The sequence below is a fragment of the Mustelus asterias genome, chromosome 5 (genome assembly GCF_964213995.1).
Source record: "Mustelus asterias chromosome 5, sMusAst1.hap1.1, whole genome shotgun sequence".
NCBI lineage: Eukaryota > Metazoa > Chordata > Chondrichthyes > Carcharhiniformes > Triakidae > Mustelus > Mustelus asterias.
Window position 1 is genome coordinate 46,712,399 of NC_135805.1, and position 22,612 is coordinate 46,735,010.

Here is a 22,612-nt window from a genome sequence, read left to right on the forward strand (position 1 = left end):
TTTCTTACTTGAACGATCAAAGGTAGATGAAGAATAAAAACAAACATAATTGTATAAATATGATTATTCACCTTCCTTGCAGCATGGATGTCAAAGAATGGCTTGTTTCGCACACTAAATGGTTCCCTTGTCTTATCAATCTGCCCACTCTTCATTTTTTCATGCCGTGGTTGTATTATCTCCTTTTCAATACAGCTCAATCGAACATTAAAATCACAGTCACCAACTGGCTTGCCCTACATGGAAAGCAAATTTAAAATGTTAGTCCAACAGTTAATTACTTTTGTTTTGTAAATAGAAACATTTGCTTTTTATCCACTTCTTTTTGTAGTCTTCTCATGATATTGAAACATCAGAACATATAGATCATAGATCATCATCTATGATAGCAGGCTGTTCAGCCCCTAAAAGTTGATTTGTTGTTCAATTCATCATGGCTGATCTGTACTTCGACACTATTTTAACTACCTCTGGTCTGTAGCCCATAAGACATTTGAGCAGAATTAGGCCACTTGGCCCATCGAGTCTGTTCTGCCATTCAATCATGGCTGATTAATCATGGCCCATAAATCCCTAACCTAGCAAAATTATGTTGATTTAGATCTTGAAATTTCAATTGAGCAAATTAAGGCTCGAGCACAAGGATCAGGGAGAATGAGGGGCGGGGGGGAAAGGGGGAGTAGGATGGGCATAGAGTCCAGCATTTTCTGCACACCAGGAAAAGTAGCAGCAACTGACTGAGATTGGTGTTTGAGTGGAGCCATCAGTGAATGGGTGAGCGAAACCTGTGACCTTTACTGTGGGTAAAATGGTAACAATTGGTAGAATAACAGGCAGTAAGGAGATGGAGGCTGTTAAAGTGAGGCACTGGAATGTCTGAGTGAATGAAACGGACCCTTAAAATATCCATAGTAAAGGCATTCAGAGACCGGGGAGAGTTGGGCAATGGTCTTGCCAGGCATCCTGATGCGCCTACGAGCCACCCAAAACCAGAGTACTGGATTCACACCTTTCGAGTTAATGACTGGCCAAGCCATGCAATTACATGAAGGAATCGTATCGGGGGAGCAGGTGTAGATCCACTTAAAAGCAGGATCCAAGGCCATGTGAGAGAACTGAGCAAGGAGCTGTATACGATTAAGAAGGAAGTGAGAGATAGACAGGCAGTGCGAGATTTAGAGCGAGACCAATTTGAAAAATCAAAAGTACCACAAGTTGGTGACAGGGTAATGGTGAAGGTAGGGCGAGCGTAGCGGTTGCCAACTGCGGTGGCATGGACTCATCATGACAGGTAATAGGTGCTCACTCATTGATACAAAGACGGGAAGTCGATGGAAACATTATACTCAATTAAAGATGTACAAGGACTCAAACACCCGACTGATGGGGATCAATATTGATGTTTTCACAGGTTCCTGTTTTCCCTGGTGACACTTGTGAAATCACAGGAGACACCAACAGTGTATGTGGATGGTGACACTTGCCTGCAGCCCAGGCAGTCAGCTCAACTACGCAAGGAGCAACAGGGGAATGGATAAAGGAACCGATCATCTGGATATCAGACCGAGTAACCTTCACCAGTCATCGAACGCGAGTAATCATATTAAAGTTTATTTATTAGTGTCACAAGTAGACTTACATTAACATTGCGATGAAGTTACTGTGAAAAGCCTCTAGTTGCCACACTCCAGCGCCTGTTCGGGTACACTGAGGGAGAATTTAGCATGGCCAGTCAACCTAACCTGCACATCTTTGAACTGTGGGAGAAAACCGGAACGCCCAGAGGAAACTCACGCAAACACGAGGAGAATATGCAAACTCCACACAGACTGTCACCCAAGCCGGGAATCGAACCCAGGAACAGCGCTGAACTGTCTAACTAATCGGTGGGAAGTAACTAGAATAAGGATGACCATTGGCACAAGGATATTTCTCCTATGGACGACCATTGTGTGCTGCCAGCAAAGAAGGATGGCCAAGACTGCGGCCACCTTCCACTATCCACTATTGGTGCCTTAAAGAGGGAACAGGAAAGATTAACAGCTGACATTTACCACAGCGTAGTTTAGGATACTTCACTAGATAGATTCCAGAGATATGGGGTTTGTCTTACAAAGAGAGATTGGGCAGTTTAGACCTATACTTCCTGGCGTTTAGAAGAATGAGAGGAGATCTAATTAAGGTGTACACAGTGATAAGGGGGATTGACAAAGTAGACATGGAGAGAATGTTCCCTCTTGAACAAGGGGTCATAGTTTTAGGATGAGGAAAAATTATTTATCTCGAAGGATCGTGAGTCTATGGAATTCACTATCCCAGAGCATGCTGGGACATTGAGTGAATTTAAGGAAGAGGTGGACAGATTTTTAATTAGTAAGCATTTATGGTGAATGGGCAGGAAAGTGGAGTTGAGACCAAGGTGAGTTCAGCCATGATCATATTAAATGGCATAGCAGGCTCGAGGGGCTAAATTTTTGTATCCAAAGCACTAAAATCATTGAATGCAGCCGAGTTCCCCTGTAAATTGAGTACATCACAGTCCCCTGGGAAGCTGCTGTGAATATGTTCTCACACTTGTAGATGGACTGCACAAAAACAGGCCGACCAAGGTACGGGGGATGAGAACACTGGTAACCATAGTGTGGTAGCCATAACAGCAGGTGTCGATATTTGGGTGATGTAGTCATGTGGTGATTAATCATTATAATTAAACAAGCATATAGCAACTGTAACTGGTTAACTATATTCATGAAGTAATCAGAACTATTAGGTGTAAGTGGATATGAATGATTCAGAACAAATGTGCATTTCTGATTGATATATGCAAATCACTTGTAAAATAAGCAACAGTACATCTACCCATGCCATGCATCACTCAGCAAGTCTGTACGCCACCTTCTGGAAGGCAGACTTCCTTGCTATAGCTTGACTGAAAGGTCAATTTTAAACTCCAAAAGCCTTGTCTGGTCTATCAACGGTGCGAAGTACATGTTTGCCGGATAGTGGCAAAAATTCCGCATCGGAGACCAAACATTCTCATTGGAAGAGCCAAGGCGGGAAGAGAAAAGAAAGGTTCATGAGATGTTTTCCTACAAATTGTTATTCATGTACAGACTAAACTATCATTTACAATAAAATGCACTAAGTATCCTCCTTTGTCCTGCAACTGTTACCATTCAATGAAAACTCCCTGACGGAATCTGAACCCAGGAAGTGATTTGGAACAAGAAACAGAAAATAATGATAATACTCAGTAGGTCTGGCAGTCTCTGTGAAGAAAGAAACACCTTTCAGATCTGCAATTTTCATCGGAACATTTGTATTAGTGATTTTGAAATGTTGGTGCTGAACTCAGTTTAAGATGACGTACTATGTAAGAAACAGCCCAAACCCAGATTCAGGTCAGTCTGTACCTGCTCATTTTGTCGTGTTAAGTCCAGTTCTGTCGTGTTTGTGGAATGGAACTATGGCTGCAGTTACAAGATGAATGTATGCGTGTTATAAGATTACTACTCTCATTCAAGAAAGATATCAGGGTATTATAATACCAATACCAGTTATATACAGGCCATCAATAAGTTACTGGATTACCATTGCTTATGAGGAGAATCGAAGTGTTAGGAGTATTATGATTAGAGCAATTAGTAAGTTACTACAAAAAGTAAAATACTGCAGACGCTGCAAATCTGAATAAAAACAAAAAATGCTGTTAGTATTCAACAGGTCCAGCAGCATCTATGAAAAGAAACAAAGTCAATGTTTCAGATTCATTATGACCCTTCATCAGAATAGATTTTGACGGAAATTCTTCCCACTGAAATGTTGACTCTTTCTTTCTAGTGTAACACCAACAGTAACTAGTGGAATCTGTGAAGATATTTGATTTCCACTCTGTCCGTCTCTAGTTTTGCTCATTGGCCAGTTTGCAGTGGACTCCCAATTGCTGGAACTTCACATACATCTGCTGGCATGAAATCATGAGCAAAGATACTCAGCTATAGGCACTCAAAGTTTAAAGTAAATGCAATGACATTTATGTAGGTCATGTGGTCAGGTTTCAGGTTTTTTTTACAGAGTGATGGGTGCCTGGAACTCGCTGCCGGGGAGGTAGTGGAAGCTGATACAATAGTGACTTTTAAGGGGCGTCTTGACAAATACATGAATAGGATGGGAATGGAGGGATATGGTCCCCGGAAGGGTAGGGGGTTTTAGTTAAGTCGGGCAGCATGGTCAGTGCAGGCTTGGAGGGCCGAAGGGCCTGTTCCTTTGCTGTAATTTTCTTTGTTCTTTATTTCTAACAACTGCCTGCAATGCGAGTTGGCATTCGTAATATCACACAAACTTGCTGGTAAATTTCTATTCTGTCTTGAGTTACGAAAAGCTCCTAAAAGGAAGCCCTGACCAGCAGAAAGGTGTCTATGGCTATTAACAATGATTTTTTTTTTAAATTGTTGGTGGTGAGCTGACTTCTTGATTACAACTGAGTGGCTCGCTAGGCCTTTCAGAAGGTAGTTAAGAGTCAACAGCATTGTTGTGGGACTGAAGTCACATATGGGCCAGATCAGAAAAGAATGGCAGATTTTCTTCACTGAAAAATATTAGTGAACCGGAAGGGATTTTACAAGAATCTAGTAGCTTCATGGTCATCAGTAAATAACTTTCAAATAAAAATCCAATGGCAGTAATTAACGGAATTTAAATTCCCCAGTTGCCATGGTGCAATTTGAAATCATATCTCCAAATTATTAATTGAAAGCCTCCAAGTTACTGCCATATCCCAAGATTACAAATTCAGTGAAATCCTATACTTGCACACCCTATCCCATATGAAACGAAAAGAGCACCCAAATGTTGCGATAAGTGAGGGATATGAAAAGCCGATCCAACAAACTGGGTGCTGTAAGCAACCTGTGATCATTGAAAACAACTGCATTTTCAAGGCCCCAAGCTCTAGAATTTCCTCACTAGACACCTCCACCTCCCTTTATGATGCTCCTTAAAGCCTACTCTTTTGGCCAAGCTCTTGGTCATCTACCTTAAAATCACTTTAAAACTGTGCATCAAATTTTTTTATAGCTCTCCTGTGAAACGCCTTAGGATATTTTATTCGGTTCAAAGATGCTATCTAAATACAAGTTGTTGTTGGTAAACATTGTGAAAAATGCTGAAAGAATATTTAATACATGCAAGTACTGGCTTGCATGTTCCTTATACTTAGATTGAAAACAACCTGCTATATATTTAAAAAATCAGCAACACTGTGATTCAACCCTGAGGAAACCTAATATTTTAGGTTGGATGATCTTGGTTTCCGCTCAATTAAGCAGTTGCATTCACACAACAGAGCTCAAGATCCTTCTTGTTACAGGATACGAATCAGAAGCAGATGTTAATCCCCAGGGCCACAGTTGCATTTGGAGTTTGAGGCTGTTGCCAGCTAAGTACAAAACCAAAGCTATAACCAAGCCAAAATGGAAGGATCCCTCAGCCCTTGAAACATTATATGCACGTAATAGGCAACTTTTTTTTTAATTGCACATGTGAGGCAAACAGGGATGGGGAAGCACAATGCACAGATTAAAGTTCAACATTTGGCAGTAAGTAAAGAATCAGACTTGATATTTAAATTATTCACGTGAATCATACTGCTGCAGTTCTGACTCAGAAGTGACTTCCTGCTATACTAGATATTTTCCTGGATTTAGCACAAACAGCATCTCCCTATGATCAGGAATTTAGCTTTACTATCCTAGCCATACAGCACCCTGACCTCGGACACCACAACAATGAGATCCCAGTTTCTGTGTACAGGATATTGTAATCTTGCATGTGCATGTGTGCTTGACTCCTATCTTACAGACAATAGCTGAGAAACACTCAAGACAAGGCGCTTTTTGTGACAAGCAACAGGTTTATTTTACATAAATGATCAGGATACACTGTTATTCATAACACTCCTAATATGGAAAAACAAAGCATGCCACGTCTACTAACATCTGAACTTATCTTATAGACTAGCTCCTTTAACTTGTGAGCTCTCACTTTAAAAAGAGAATGTTCTTCCTTTGTCAGTTTCCACTCCAAACATATGTAAATGCCTTTCTTTCCAGTAAGACATATAGCCAAAGCTTTGACTTTTGAACCCCAGAGACATAAACAAAAACATTTAGGCAGACCCTCCGGTCTGGGTGTCATTCACATGTAGACTGACAGCACCCAGCTCTACCTCAGCACCATCTCTCTTAACTCTTTCACCATAGTCTAAATTATCAGACCTCTTGTCCATCATCTAGTACTGGATGAGCAGATATTTCCTCCAATTAAAGATTGTGAAAACTGAAGTCAATGTCTTTGGTTCCTGTGACAGACTCAGTTACCTAGCGACCAACTCGATCCCAGAGAGGAAGACTTGGAAACAGATAGCGGTACCTAGAAGAGCTATTCAATTCATCCCAAGCCGTGGCCCCAGAGCAGACCCAAATGCATCGAGAACAATCAAAATGTGACATTACAAGAAAAGTTGATTTTTTAACCATAGTGAACTGAGGGGAGCAGAACACCCTTGGGCTGAATCATAGAATCATTGAAACCCTACAATGCAGGAGGAGGCCATTCGGCCCATCGTGTCTGCACCGAGCACAATCCCACCGAGGCCCTATCCCCGTAGCTCCACACATTTACCCCACTAATCCCTCTAACCTACGCATCCCAGGACACTAAGGGGCAATTTAGCATGGCCAATGCACCTAACCCGCACATCTTTGGACTGTGGGAGGAAACTGGAGCACTTGGAGGAAACCCACGCAGACATGGGGAGAATGTACAAACTCCGCACAGACAGTGACCCAAGCCGGGAATCGAACTCAGGTCCCTGGAGCTGTGAGAGAGCAGTGCTAACCACTGTGCCACTGTGACTCACTGAATGCATTCAGTGAATATTACAAGCATCTCAGTCATACTGAAGCACCTCGGAATGCAACTTGTTTTATGTAGACAAGCTTGAAAATAACTTTGCAACATTTGTAAGACCACTGTAAAATGTCTGAAACGTTTCTTTTATTGTTTGAAGCATCTCAGAATTACTTGTTACTTGATGTATGTAAAGAACTTAAATATTTTTTGTGTGATGGCCATTTTGGAAAGATTGTAATGTTCTCACCGATTTATGTATATATTTTTGAAAAAAACAGTTGGCTGATTGGTTGGTGACTATTTTATTTTTCAAAACTATTGTAACTAGTAACTGTAAGGTTTGCATTAGTGGGAGTAAGGTTTACTAATAGTAATAAAGCTTATTAGATTGGCTGATGAGCATTTTCTATTTATCTTAATTGGGGAATTTCAACCAGAATAATTATTTATTGAAATAATAATATAAGCAGAGGCAGGATTAGAGACATTAGTTAAAATTGAATAACTAAAATGATTACTTAAATGCTATAAAAGGTGGCAGGACTAGCAATGTATGGCGGCTGTGGGAGCTCGTGAACGCCAGTGTAATCCAAGGAAAACACATCTGCCGTAAGTAAGCGCAGCTGGAGGAATTTTGGCTCAGGGTTACTGAGCTGGAGGCCAGAGCATACAGCACATCAGGAAGGAAGTAAGTAACTGGACCTGGTTCCAGGAGGCAGTCACACCCATTAAGATAGGTAATCTGATTTGGTCCATGGTCAGGGACAAGAGCGTATGACTACACAACTCTGGTGCGGCCGCACTTGGAGTACTGTGTGCAGTTCTGGTCCCCACATTACAGGAAGGATGTGGAGGCTTTGGAGAGGGTGCAGAGGAGGTTTACCAGGATGTTGCCTGGTATGGAGGGGAGATCCTATGAGGAGAGGCTGAGGGATTTGGGATTGTTTTCGCTGGAAAGGCGGCGGCTAAGAGGGGATCTTATTGAAACATATAAGATGATTAGAGGTTTAGATAGGGTGGATAGTGATAGCCTTTTTCCTCTGATGGAGAAATCCAGCACGAGGGGGCATGGCTTTAAATTGAGGGGGGGTAGTTATAGAACCGATGTCAGGGGTAGGTTCTTTACCCAGAGGGTGGTGAGGGATTGGAATGCCCTGCCAGCATCAGTAGTAAATGCGCCTAGTTTGGGGGCGTTTAAGAGATCCGTAGATAGGTTCATGGACGAAAAGAAATTGGTTTAGGTTGGAGGGTCACAGTTTTTTTTTTAACTGGTCGGTGCAACATCGTGGGCCGAAGGGCCTGTTCTGCGCTGTAATGTTCTATGTTCTATGTACAAGTGATGCAGGTATGAGGATCAAAAAGGTGGAAATGGAGGAGCTTCAGTCCTTGCAACTGTCCAACAGGTTGAAAGGCAAACTGTAAGGACTAAACTGGTGGCTATAGGTTGGATGAGTGAACGGGCCATGGCAAGGTGGTACAGGAACACATTCTAGCAGGGAAGGTAATAGGAATGTAGTGGTAGTACGGAACAGTATGGTCAGGGGGATTGACACAGCATTTGCAATCAAGAGCGAGAGTCCTGAAGGCTTAGTTCTCTGCCCATTGCCAGGGTTTGGGACATCTGCTCTGAGCTGGAGAGAAACCTTCAGTGGGAGGGTCAGAATCCAGTTGCCGTGGCTCACCTGGATACCAATGACATAGGTAGAACTAGGAAAGAGATTCTATTTTGAGAGTATAAGCAACCAGGGGCTATATTAAAAAGTAGAACCTCAAAGGTAATAATCTCTAGATTACTATCTGAGCCTCAAACAAATTGGGTAGGGTAAATAAAATTAGAGCAATGAATGTAGGGCTTAAGGACTGATATGGGAGAAATGGGCTCCAAGTTATGCAGCACTGGCACCAGTTATAAGGAACTGAGTATGTACCATTGAGACAGCCTTCACCCGTACTGTGCTGGGACCAATAATCTAGTGAGTCATATAACTTGGGCCATAAAGAGGGCTTTAAATTAAATGATAGGGCCGAGGGATCAAGTGAGGGAATACGTGATAAATTAAGAGCGGACAAGGCAAGGTAGTAATAAGGGAATTGATAATCAGAGTGTGACAGGAAGAGACAGAGTGCAAAAACTTAAGAGTGAACCAGCAAATAAGGCTGGAGGCTGCGAAGATAATAAAAGACAGAATTAAAGGCACTCTATCTGAATGCACATACCATTTACAGAAAGGTAAATAATTTGACAGCACAAATGGAAATAAACAGGTATGATATTGCCATTATGAAGATGTTGCTGCAGGGTGACCAAGGTTGAGAACTGAATATTCAAGGGATTCAACATTCAGGAAAGATAGGCAAAAAGGAAAAGGTGCGAGATAGCGCTATTAATAAAAGATGAGATCAGTACATTAGTGAGAGAAGATCTTAGACAAGACTAAAGTTGTGTACAAGATAGCCTTGTGTACAAGGTTGCATAGACAGGGTGGATAGGGAGCAAGTGTTTCCCTTAGTTGAAGGGTCAGTCACAAGGGGACACACATTCAAGGTGAGGGACATGAGGTTGAGGGAGGATGTGAGGAAAAACGTTTTTACCCAGTGAGTGGTGATGGTCTGGAATGTACTGTCTGGGAGAAGCGAGTTGCCTAACATCCCTCAAAAAGTACCTGGGTGAACACTTGGCATGCCATAACATTCAAGGCTATGGGCCAAGTGCTGGTAAACGTGATTGGGTGGGATGTCAAGTGTTTCACACGTCAGTGCAGACTCGGTGGGCCAAATGCATGATTCGCTGATTCTATGAAAATCATTTAGAATGGAGCTAGGAAACAACAAGGAGCAGCAAACATTGGTAGGAACTGTTTATCGGCCATCAAACAGTAGTGGTAATGTAGGGCATGATGTAAACCAGGAAATTAGAGATGCATGTAACAAGGGTAATCATAGGGGACTTTGATCTACATATAGACTGGGTAAACTAATTAGGCCCAATGCTGTGAACAACATATTCCTCGAGTGCTTATTCAGATGGGCTTTCAAGAATATTATGTTCAGGAACCAACTAGGGAATGGACTATTTTAGATCTAATGTTATGCATTGAGAAAGGCTAATTAATAACCTCATTCTAAATGTGCCTCTAGAGAAGAACGACCATAATGTGATAGAATTTTACATCAAGTTTGATAGCAATGCAGAGTAAACCAAGGGCCTTAAATTTAAACAAAGAAAATTATGAAGATAAAGAGGGCAAACTGGTTGTGGCAGATTGGGGAACTACATTAATAGCACTGAGATAAATAGCAAGATGACCCATTTTCAGTGATATTGGTTCAGGTATAAATGTTAGCCAGGAGACTGAGAGAGTTGCCTAATTTTTCAAATAATGGCATGGGATCTTCTACATCCACTCAAGTGGGTAGATGGGGCCTCAGCTTAATGTCTCATGTATAAGATAGCACCTTTGCCTGCATCTTCAGCACATTGTTTGGTAGCCAGGCCCGGACAAAATAAAAGGCTCAATAACTTCCATCTCCAGTGCCCACAGCATAGCCTTGGCATCACATAAAATGACAAAGTCACCAATGAAGCAGTCCTTTCTGGAGCAAACATGCCAAGCATGCTTGCACTAATCAAGAAAAGGCTGCTTTGCAAGCTTGAGCATATGCAGAGGATAGAAGATTGGTGCACCTCCAAGGATATGTTGTACAGGGAAGTAGCCTGTGCTTCAATACAAGGATCAAGGTACAAAAGCCTTCAACATCAATTATGCCAAGTGGGAAACTCTAACTGAAGATTAATACAAATGGCAGCTCCAACTATGGGCAAGAATTCACCGCCAAGGCTGCATGTGGTTTCAGAAGCTCCAAAGCAGATGCCATTCCTGCAAACAAGGTGCCAGCAAAGATCATCCAGCAGCACTGGCAAGGGGCAACTTCAGGTATGACTCTTTGGCAGCCTTTCCAGAATTGTCTTGCTCAACCATCAAAGAAGAGCAGCAGTAGATATTCTCATCTAGCGTGGCAAAGTTCCGACGGTTCACCCCACCGTCTCTTGCAGATGGAAGGATACCAATCAATTGTGGTGTGCATCATTCCCCTAGTACTTTATTGTAGTGCCAACTAATCCAAGTGCCTGGAATAGAGCTGAAACCCAAGACCATCAAGCAAAAAATAGATGCAAGTCAAAAATAATACCAACACTATCAAAGGTAAAAAGTCCATTGCACAGATGTTCTCAGAACAGCATTTACTCCAGAACACATTGCTGGATTAATTGTTTGCATTTCAACACCGGTGGTGTTTTTTTTTACATAACTGCTGCACAGTTTTATGTTCATTATAACTTCCCAAACACCGCACTCAACAAATAGCTTTCTTTTGGGAAATGTTGTATCTTTGACTCGGTTTCAGTTCATCCTCTCCTCAAACTGATCTTACAAGCAGGAGATCTTTTTCTGAACTGATTGAACCATTTGTCTCTTCAGCAGCAAATTGAAATGGAATTGCTGTTGATGCACTTCCACATTAAATGAAGTCACCACCCCCCTCCCTGGTCAAACACCATTGTAGGATAAGTAATAAACCTTTAAAAGGTTTTCCTAAAAACAACATTTATTCTTTATCGGACAGTAGTGATATAACATGATTGCTAAAAGCAAGTGGTTTCTTCCTTTTGATTTATATAATTTAGTGCCTGTTTGGCTCTGTTTACAACAGGCCTTAACCTGCAACATACTTGCCTGGTATCTCTATTACTACTTATCTGTCTCAATCTGCTCTTGAAAATTGACTCTTTTGACTGCAGCTCCTGATCTGACAATCTGTCCCATGGTGCTATCATTCTGAAACCAACTTATTATTCTATTTTTAATAATTAAACTTTGCCAAGCACCTTGCTGATATGGAAAAGAAAACAACAGAGTTACACATGAAGTCAATATTAGCATTGTTCTTTTCCTGTCAAAACCCTATGAACATTTCACTGCAGTGGGGCATCATGGAGTGTGCAGCACAAGTTAGATTTTTGCCTGAAGCCTACAGCTGAAATATAATTCGTTCCATGATATGTTGAAAGCATGTGTAGGCTGACAACAATGCACAGACGGCAAGAGGGCATCTGGGACCTTGGCGAACAACAGTCTACCTCCTTAACTAAAGAGAATTAAGATTGAAGAGGAACAACTGAGAAAAAAAATGGTTATAGTCAAATCAGATAGAGTGAAACAAGTATAGGGGAAAATAGAATGTCTTTTTTTTGTTTTCTTAATCCAAAAGTAGAGAGGTCCAATGAACTTTGTATTAACAATATTTTATTAATTCAGTATCGGATACAAGCGTTGCAGGCTAGGCCAGCATTTATTGCCCATCCCTATTTGCCATTGAGAAAGTGGTGATGAGCTGTCTGACATAGAAACATAGAAGATAGGAGCAGGGGGAGGCCATTTGGCCTTTCGAGCCTGCTCCGCCATTCATTACAATCATGGCTGATCATCCAACTCAATAGCCTAATCCTGCTTTTTCCCCACAACCTTTGATCCCATTCGCCCCAAGTGCTAAATCCAGCCACATCTTGAATACATTCAGTGTTTTGGCATCAACTACTTCCTGTGGTAATGAATTCCACAGGCTCACCACTCTTTAGGTGAAGAAATGTCTCTTCACCTCCATCCTAAATGGTCTACCCTGAATCCTCAGACTGTGACGCCTGGTTCTGGACTCCCCCACCATTGGGACTATCCTCCCTGCAAATACTTTGTATAGTCCTGTTAGAATTTTATAAGTCTCTATGAAATCCCCCCTCATTCGTCTGAACTCCAGTGAAAACAATCCTAACGTAGTCAATCTCTCCTCATATATCAGTCCCGCCAACCCCGGAATCAGCCTGGTAAACCTTCGCTGCACTCCCTCAAGAGCACGAATATCCTTCCTCAGAAAATGAGACCAAAACTGCACATAATACTCTAGGTGTGGCCTCACCAAGGCCCTGTATAATTGCAACAACACATTCCTGTTCCTGTACTCGAAACGTCTTGCAATGAAGGCCAATATGCCATTTGCCTTATTTACCGCCTGCTGCACTTGCATGCTTACCTTCAGTGACTGGTGCACAAGGACACCCAGGTCTCGCTGCACACACCTTCTCCCAATTTACAGCCATTCAAGTAGTAATCTGTCTTCTTGTTTTTGCTTCCAAAGTGAATAACCTCACATTTATCCAAATTATACTGCATCTGCCATTGATTTGCCCATTCACCCCTGTCCAGATCATTCTGAAGAATCTTTGCATCCTCACCACAGTTCACCCTCCCACCCAACTTGGTATCATCTGCAAACTTTGAGATGTTACATTTTGTTTTCTCATTCAAATCATTAATATATATTGTGAATAGCTGCGGTCCTAGCACCAATCCCTGTGGCACCCCACTAGCTACTGCCTGCCAATTTGAAAAACACCCATTAATTTCTACTCTTTGTTTCCTCTCTGCCAACCAGTTTTCTATCCATCTCAATACACTTCCCCCAATCCCATGAGCTTTAATCTTGCATAATTGTCTTGTGTGGGACTTTGTCAAACACTTTCAGAAATTCCAAACATAACACATCTATTGGCTCCCCCTTGTCAACTCTACTAGTTACATTTTCAAAGAATTCCAACAGATTTGTCAAGCATGATTTCCCCTTCATAAATCCACGCTGACTATGTCTGATCCTGCTAGTGCTTCCTAAATGCCTTGCTATAAAGTCCTTGATAATGGATTCGAGAATTTTCCTCACTACCGATGTTAAGCTTACTGGTCTACAATTCCCGGTTTTCTCTCTACCTCCCTTTTTTGAACACTTGAATGACATTAGCTACCCTCCAATCTGCAGGGACTGTTCCAGAGTCTATAGAATCCAGCAAGACAACCACCAATGCATCCACTATTTCTAGAGCCACTTCCTGAAGTACTCTGGGATGTAGATTATCAGGCCCTGGGGATTTATCCACCTTCAATTTTCCCAGCACCATTTCTCTACTAATATTGACCTCCCTCAGTTCTTCCCTCTCACTAAGTCTTGCATTCTCCAGCATTTCTGGCATTTGATTTGTGTCCTCTTTTGTGAAGACAGAACTGTATTCAGTTGCTCGGCCATTTCTTTGTCCCCTATTATACATTCCCATTTCTGTCTGTAGGGTACCTACATTTGTCTTCACCAACCTCTTTCTCTTCACATATCTATAGAAACTCTTAGTGTCCGTCTTTTTGCTCCCTGCAAGCTTACTTTCGTTCTGTATTTTCCCCTTCTTAATCAATCCCTTTGTACTTCTTTCCGGAATTCTAAACTACTCCCAATCCTCAGACCTATTATTTTCCTTGGCCAATCTGTATGCTTCTTCCTTAGATCGGATACTCTCTCTAATTTCTTTTGTAACCAATGGATTGGCCCTCCTACCCATTTTGCTTTCGTGTCAGACAGGAATAAACAGTTGCTGTAGTTCCCTTGAATGCGTTCCTTGAATGTTTGCCATTGCCTATCCACTGTCATCCCTTTAAGTAATTCTTCCCAATCTATCAAGGCCAACTCATGCCTCACATCCTCATAGTTTCCTTTATTAACATTCAGCACCTTAGTCTTCAAATCAACTACTTCACACTCCATCTTGATAAAAAAAATTCTATCACGTTATGGTCGCTCATCCCCAAGGGGTCTCGTACAGCTATATTGGCAATATTCCCTTCTCATTACGCAGTACACAGTCTAAGGTGGCCTGCTCTCTTGTTGGTTCCTCCATATATTGGTCAAGAAAACCATCCTGTATATACTCCAGGAATTCCTCCTCTACGGCATTGTGGCTAATTTGATTTACCCAATCTACGTGCAGATGAAAATCACCCATGATCACTGATATTCCCTTATCATATACATTTCTAATTTCGTGTTTAATGTCTTCTTGAACTACTGCAGTCCCTGAGGTGTAGATACACCCACAGTGCTGTTAGGGAGGGAGTTCCAGGATTTTGACCCAGTGACAGTGAAGGAACGGCGATGTATTTCCGAATCAGGATGGTGTGTGTTTGGAGGGGAACGTGCAGGTAGTGGTGTTCCCATGTACTTCTAGATGCGGTGGTCACAGGTTTTGAAGTTGCTGATTTGGGAGCCTTTATACGATCCATACTACAGGTGTGGAGGGAGTGAATGCTTAAGCTGGTGGATGGATTGCCAACCAACTAGCTGCTTTGTCCTGGATGTTGTTGATCTCCTTGAGTATTATTGGAACTTCACTCATCCAAGCAAGTGGAGGGCATTCCATCATACTCCTGTCTTGGGGCTTGTAGATGGTCTGGCATTGGGGAGTCGGGGAGAGTTGGTCTCTGCAGAATACCCAGTCTCTGACCTTCTCTTGTAGCCACAGTATTTATATGGCTGGTCCAGTTCAGTTTCTGGTCAATGGTAACCTCCAGAATGTTGATCTGTAGAATTCAGTGATAATAATGCCATTGAATGTCAAGAGCAGATAATCAGATGCTCTCTTGTTGGAGAGGTCATTGCCTGGTACTTGTGTGGCACAAATTTTACTTGCCACTCGTCAGCCCAAGCCTAAATGTTGTCCGGGTCTTGGACACGGATTACTTCAGTATCTGAGGAGTCGTGAATGGTACTGAGCACAGCGCTCAGTGAACATCCCTACTTCTAACCTAGGTCACAACCTGAAGAACCCCTGCAGTGATGCCCTGGGGTTGAGATGCTTGGCTTCCAACAACCGCAAACATCTTTCTTTGTGCTAGGCATAGCAGCCAGTGGAGAGTTATCTCCGATTATCATTGGCTTCAGTTTTGCTAGGGCTCCTTGCTGCCACTCTCAGTCAAATGTTGCCTTGATGTCAAGGGCAATCACCATCACCTCACCTCTTGAGATAGTTTTCCCATGTTTGGACAAGACTATAATGAGGCCAGGGGCTGAGTGACCCAGTGGAACCCAAACTGAGTGTCAGTGAGCAGGCTATTGCTAAGTAAATGTCATTTGTTAGCATTGCTGACACCTTCCATCTGATGCAGGAGGCCTCATTAGGAAGTCAGGATGGATCTACACTCAGCACATATGCCTGATGATGGTTACAAATCTTGTCTTTTGTTCTGATGTCCTAGGCTGCCCAATCATTAAGGATGGAGATGAGTTTGAAGCCTCCTCATCTGGTTTGTTCACAACTGGATGTGGCATGACTGCAGTGCTTTGATCTGATCCTTTTGGTTGCAGGACCACTTAGCTCAGTTTATAAGGTTGGCACCTCATTTTTAGGTGTGTGTGATGTTGTTCCTGGCATGTCCGCGGGTTCCCCTCATCGAAGGTTGATCCCCCCCCTTGATGGTGATGATAGAGTGGAGGATATACCAGATTATGAGGTGAAAGATTGTGGTTGGAAACTATTCTGTTGCTGTTGATGGCCCACAGCATCTTATGGATACATAGTTTTGGGCTCGTAAATCTCTTCCAAATCTATCCTATTTACCATAGTGGTAATGCCGTAGCACAAAAGAGGGTGTAAAGATGAGACTTCATCTCCCCAAGGACTGTGTGGTGGTCACATCAATATTTCACAGACAGTTGCATTTATGACAGGTAGATGAGTGAAAGTTAGGTAAAATAGGTTTTCCATCTTGTTGGTTCCATTGCCACCTGCATGGTGACACAGTGGTTTACAGGGATAGGGCAGGGGAGAGGGCCTGGGTAAGATGCTCTGTCAGAGTCGGTACAGACTCAATGGGCCTAATGGCCTCTTCTGCACTGTATGATCACTACCTTCCACAGGCCCAGCCAAGCAGATACGCCCTTCAGGACTAGTCCAGACCAGTCTGCAGTGGTTCTACCGAGCCATTCTTGGTAATGAGCATTGAAATCTCAAACTCAGAGTATGCTCTGTTCCTTTGCTACCCTCAATTGATCTTCAACATGGAGGAGTATTGATTAATCAGCTGAGGTGGGTGGTAAACAACAGGAAGTTTCCTTGCCCATGCTTGACTTGATGCTATTTAATATCAGGGGATCTAGTGTCAATATCGAGAACTCACAGGACCACTCCCTTCTAATTGTATACCACTGTGACACCACCACTACCCCTGCCAGTGAGACAGAGCATATCTAGGGATGGATGAAGGTGGCATGGTCACCATTACTGACATTAGTTTTTAATCCAAACATGGTACGCCCTTTAGATTTAGATTCCATCAGCTGCTTTGGTGGCACATAAACCCTTGTCCTTGGCGGATTAGCCGGGGCCTCCGGATGACTATTCCAGTAATATCACCACTATACCCCCCTGCCCCCACAATTATCATATTGTTAAAATAGAACCAAGCTTGTTTATTATGAGCCCTAACCTTTTGAAGGCAAATGCAATGAGTTCTTAAAAATTACAGGGAGGCTGAGAGAGAGTGTGATATAATTAGCAGAAAGGCATAAATCAATCAGCAAGTTATAGATTCACAGCATACAATACCTCCCTTCATTCTTGAGTTAGTCAAATTGTACTTTAACAGCATTCCCCGTGAACCTACCATAACTTTTCAGGACAATTTGGTTTAATATATTACAGCAAAATTTCATACAAAAGAATTAAAGGTTATTGCCACACTATGGGTTTATAAATGCATTCAATCAACATCCTGGGGATTACCACTGACCAGATAATTAACTGAACCAGCCATATAAATACTGTGGTTACAACAGCAGGTAAGAGGTTGGAAACGCTGTGGAGAGTAACTAACCTCCTGACTCCCCAAAGCCTGTCCACTATTTACAAGACACAAGCCAGGAGCGTGATGGAATATTCTTAACTTGCCTGGATGAGTGCAGCTCTAACAACATTCAAGAGTTTGACACCATGCAGGACAAAGCAGCCCATTGGTAGCCAATGATTCATATTTCATAACTCCGATTATTTAATTTTTATAGTAACAGATTGAAACAAGGAAAAAGAATCACATTGCTGTTTCTCATTGCTGTTAATGACACCACTGTACAGTGTGCTTTTATGGAATGGCTTATCTCTGCGTGAAGAGAAAGATTAAATTACAGTTCTGACAGCAGTTACTGTGCATTGTTACACAGCAAATTTTCATTCTAGACTTAAGCAAATCAAACTCCCAGAACCTTGAAATTTCAAATATTTTACTGATAAAACTCTTGGATCCTCATGAAAAATTTAATGTATCACAAACTACTGTATCAATGTTTTAAAAATGCATACATGACCCCTCCATCTCCAAAATGATTCAGTTCTGTAACTTCCTGTTCACACTACACTTTAGTATTCACACATGAAGGTACGTCACTGGCTTCCCAACTCTTTGCAAACAGTAATCAGTCATCCGACAGCAAATTGACAGTCAGAGTTGTGAAGTGGCTTACTCACTCCCCCAGCACTTCATAACTAGTTTAAACACCCTAGCGTGTTAGGCATACATAAGCCCAGTGATCCAGCTAAACAGGGGTTAGATCATCATAATGCAAAACAAGCATCAAACACATTTTTTCCCCAAAGGCACAAAGGGTTAAAAATATACATTTTTTTTTCACCCACCACATAGAATCCTGCCATGCTCCCCTCAATTTTAGTGCAAAGATAGTTTGGATTGACTCTAGGAGGGGCGGCACGGTAGCACAGTGGTTAGCACTGTTGCGTCACAGCTCCAGGGACCTGGGTTCAATTCCCGGTTTGGGCCACTGTCTGTGTGGAGTTTGCACATTCTCCTCGTGTCTGCGTGGGTTTCCTCCGGGTGCTCCGGTTTCCTCCCACAGTCCAAAGATGTGCGGGTTAGGTTGATTGACCATGCTAAAATTGCCCCTTAGTGTCCTGAGATGCGTAGGTTAGAGGGATTAGCGGGTAAAAATGTGGGGATATGGGGGTAGGGCCTGGGTGGGGTTGTGGTCGGTGCAGACTCGATGGGCCAAGTGGCCTCTTTCTGCACTGTAGGGTTTCTATGATTCTATGATTGACTCTAGGACTTGTAGCAGGAACCACAAATCCAAACAATTCAAAAGATAGCCAACATAATAAAATCATCATACCAACTGGGAATAAAGAATTTACATTTATATAGTACCCTTCTTGACCTCAGGGCATTCCGAAGCATTTTACAGCCAATTAAATATTTTTTGAAGAGTAATCAATAATGTAACGTGGGAAAGCAGCCAATTTGCCCATGGCAGAGTCCCTCAAACAACAAGGTAATAACCAAATACTCTGTTTGTAATGTTGCTTAAGGTACAAGACAGGACACCAGGCAGAACATTCCTGCATTTCTTTGACTGGTGCCATGGTCTTTTTACATCTATAAGAGAACAACTGCCAGAGCACAGGTGAAGTTTCCAAAAAACTGCCATCGAAAAACAAAATCACCTCTGACAATGCAGTGCTTCCTTAATACAGCAAGGAAGTTACAGAATGGTACATTCAAGTCTCTGCATTGATGAATTAGTGCTACCATTAAGTCAACACCTAAGGGTATAAAGCATAGGATCATAAAATCCCTACAGTGCAGATGGAGGCCATTCGGCCCTTCGAGCCCAAACTGACAAAAAACCACCCAGGTCCTATTCCCATAACACTACGTATTTACTCTGCTAATCCCCGACATCATGGGACAATTTAGCATGGCCAATTCACCTTACCCGCACATCTTTAAACTGAGAGATGAAACCAGAGCTCCCAAAGGAAACCCACACAGACACGGGGAGAACGTGCAAACTCCACACAGTCAACCAAGGCCGGAATTGAACCCAGGTCCATGGCACTATGAGGCAGCAGCACTAACCACTGTGCCACCGCGCTGCCCTTAACAGCCAGCAACATATTTTTCTACTGTTGTACAGCTCTGAATTCACTCCAAGGAAAACAAAACAACAGCTTTGGCACCCATCACAAACCCTGACTACTTGCCAGTGATTTCTTCCACCCTTCTGACACTTGCTCAGCCCCTCATCACACATCAATGGCAGCAAGTTAAACTGAATTTAGATCAGCATTTTCAAAAGTCAAATGTTGTTCTCCATAGACCTGAGATGCCTCCAACATACACACTCTTCAGAGTGCATTTCAGTTCCATGGGAACTGTAAAATATGTGTTCAATACAGGATTCCAACACTTGAGAAAATTTGCAAATAAAAAAAGTCAGGTTTCTTGTTCATAGAATTACTAGGAGATACTCCTAAGGGATTATCAAAAGCCAGATGCTAAATTAAAAGGCAGTATCTCTGGTGGTAATCTCAGGATTACTATCCCTGCCATTGGGATAGGCAGATCAGAAAGCTAATATGTAGCTGGAAGACTGTTGTGGAAGAAGGGATTCAATTTCATGGCATCAACATTGTTATAGCTTCTTCCTGTGCCAATGGGACAAGCACAACTTGAATTGGAATGAGCAGACTCCTTTCACAGATGATGAATAGGGCTGTGGATACGACTTTAAAGTAGTAAGGAAGGGGAAAGGATCGAGTAGAAATAAAATAAGCCTGAAGATAATAGACAGAAGAGATGAGAGGAAACTGGAATGACAATCAGGGAACAGGCAGTTATAGAACACAAGTGTAAAATGATGGTTAAACATTAAGTGAGAGCGAACAAGTAAAATTGTCTGCACAACAGCAATGTGCAGAACATCCATAATAATAGAAGAACTGGAAACACTGAACTCAGGAGGCAAATGTAGTAGAGATAATCTAAACCTGATTAACAAGGCTAATAATTAAATAATAGAAACATAGAAACATAGAAAAATACAGCACAAAACAAGCCCTTCGGCCCCACAAGTTGTGCCGAACATATCCCTACCATTTAGGCCTACCTATAACTCTCCATCCTATTAAGTCCCATGTACTCATCCAAGAGTCTCTTCAAAGACCCTATTGAGTTTGCCTCCACCACCACTGGCGGCAGCCGATTCCACTCACCCACCACCCTCTGTGTGAAAAACTTCCCGCTAACATTTCCCCTGTACCTACACCCCAGCGCCTTAAACCTGTGTCCTCTCGTAGCAGCCATTTCCACCCTGGGAAAAAGCCTCTGAGAGTCCACCCGATCTATGCCTCTCAACATTTTATATACCTCTATTAGGTCTCCTCTCATCCTACGTCTCTCCAAGGAGAAAAGACCGAGCTCCCTCAGCCTATCCTCATAAGGCATGCCACTCAATCCAGGCAACATCCTTGTAAATCGCCTCTGCACCCTTTCAATCATTTCCACATCCTTCCTGTAATGAGGCGACCAGAACTGAGCACAGTAATGTAATGTAGCATATCATCAACATATTTAGAAAGCAGAAGGGAGGAAGTTAGAAATAATATATAGAAAGCAGAAATAATATTTAGAAAGCAGAAGGGGTGATAGTGTATCTATCTGTACTCATTAGAAATAATGTAATATTAGTTGAAAAAAGGGATATTAAGATAGAAACTGATTCCACATAAAGGGAGATAAATGATACAGTATCGATCACAGCATTGGGATATTCTACAGACCACTAACAGAGGAAGGAAAGTGGATGAAGGAATATATAAGCAAGTCTAGGAAATGAGTCAAAGGCATGGAATAATAAACACAGTGGAATAACTAGGCAACAGTGATGGTATGATTCAAAATAATAATGGAGAAAGATGTCAAATAAAGGTCAAAATAATAGATTCGATAAAAGAGAGTTGTGAAAGGGTAAGAATGGAGAGGAGATTGAAAAAATTGATCAACCACAACAGAAAGGCAGTAGCAAATATTTAAAGAAATAATGAAGGGTCGAAGAGAAACATATCCGACTAAAAAACCAAATACATATCCTATAATGAAACGACAGAGAAAGGCACACACAAAGTCCATTAACAACAAATGAGTGGATGATAAAAAGGAATATAAAAAGGTTAGAGAAATGTCATCAAAAACCATTAGGAACACAGAGAAACTACAAAAGTAAATTAATCAAGGAACGTAGAAATAAATAGTAAACTATTCTACAAGCAAATCAAAAACAAAAGAATCAGGGTCGGGACAAGGTCACTAGGGAATGCACAAGGTAAACTCACAGGTATTGACAAGAAAATGTCAAATATATGGAATAGTTATTTTGCCTCAATATTTACAAGGGAGTTGATAAAGGTAGGCAAGACATTAGAAAAATTCAAAGAAGGTGTAAGGACTTGAAGATAGAAAGAGGAGAGATCATTAATAAACCAATAAAACTTAGATGATTAAATCAGAGTTCAGTTGGATTGAATCTATGCATATTTTTAAAAATTAGTGAAGAAGCACCATTACATATTTGAAGAGATAGAACAAATCCAGGGAACCAAGAGCTTAACGTCAACAGTAGAAATGATAATATAACCTTCACTCAAAAATTAAATAAGAAGCAGCTTGAAACCTAAAATATAAATAGTAATCAACACCAACTTAAAAAGGGAAGGGGTCAGGGTTGCCAACCCTATTGAATATTCTTGAAGATATAACAGAAAGTAGGCAAGGTAACGCAGTAGATGTAAAGTGGGTTTTCAACAGGCCTTCAATAAGGTGATGCATAGTAGACTCATGACCACAGTCAGGACATATGGAGTTAAGGGACAAACAGCATTATGGATAGCAAGCTGGCTACAAAACAGAAAGCAAAGAGTTCATTCATAGAATCCCTACAGTGCAGGAGTGGCCATTTGGCTCATCAAACCTACATCGACTCTCTGACA

The 22,612-nt window shown here is 41.8% G+C and overlaps 1 protein-coding gene across 1 annotated transcript in view; it reads right to left on the minus strand.

Moving 5' to 3' along the window:
• The window catches only part of rngtt (RNA guanylyltransferase and 5'-phosphatase), a 377,232-nt gene that overhangs the window by 219,023 nt on the left and 135,597 nt on the right, over window positions 1-22,612 (minus strand). The window contains exon 11 of the mRNA XM_078212481.1: window positions 72-236. Coding sequence (XP_078068607.1) covers window positions 72-236 — 165 coding nt within the window. The remainder of the gene's footprint in view (window positions 1-71; window positions 237-22,612) is intronic.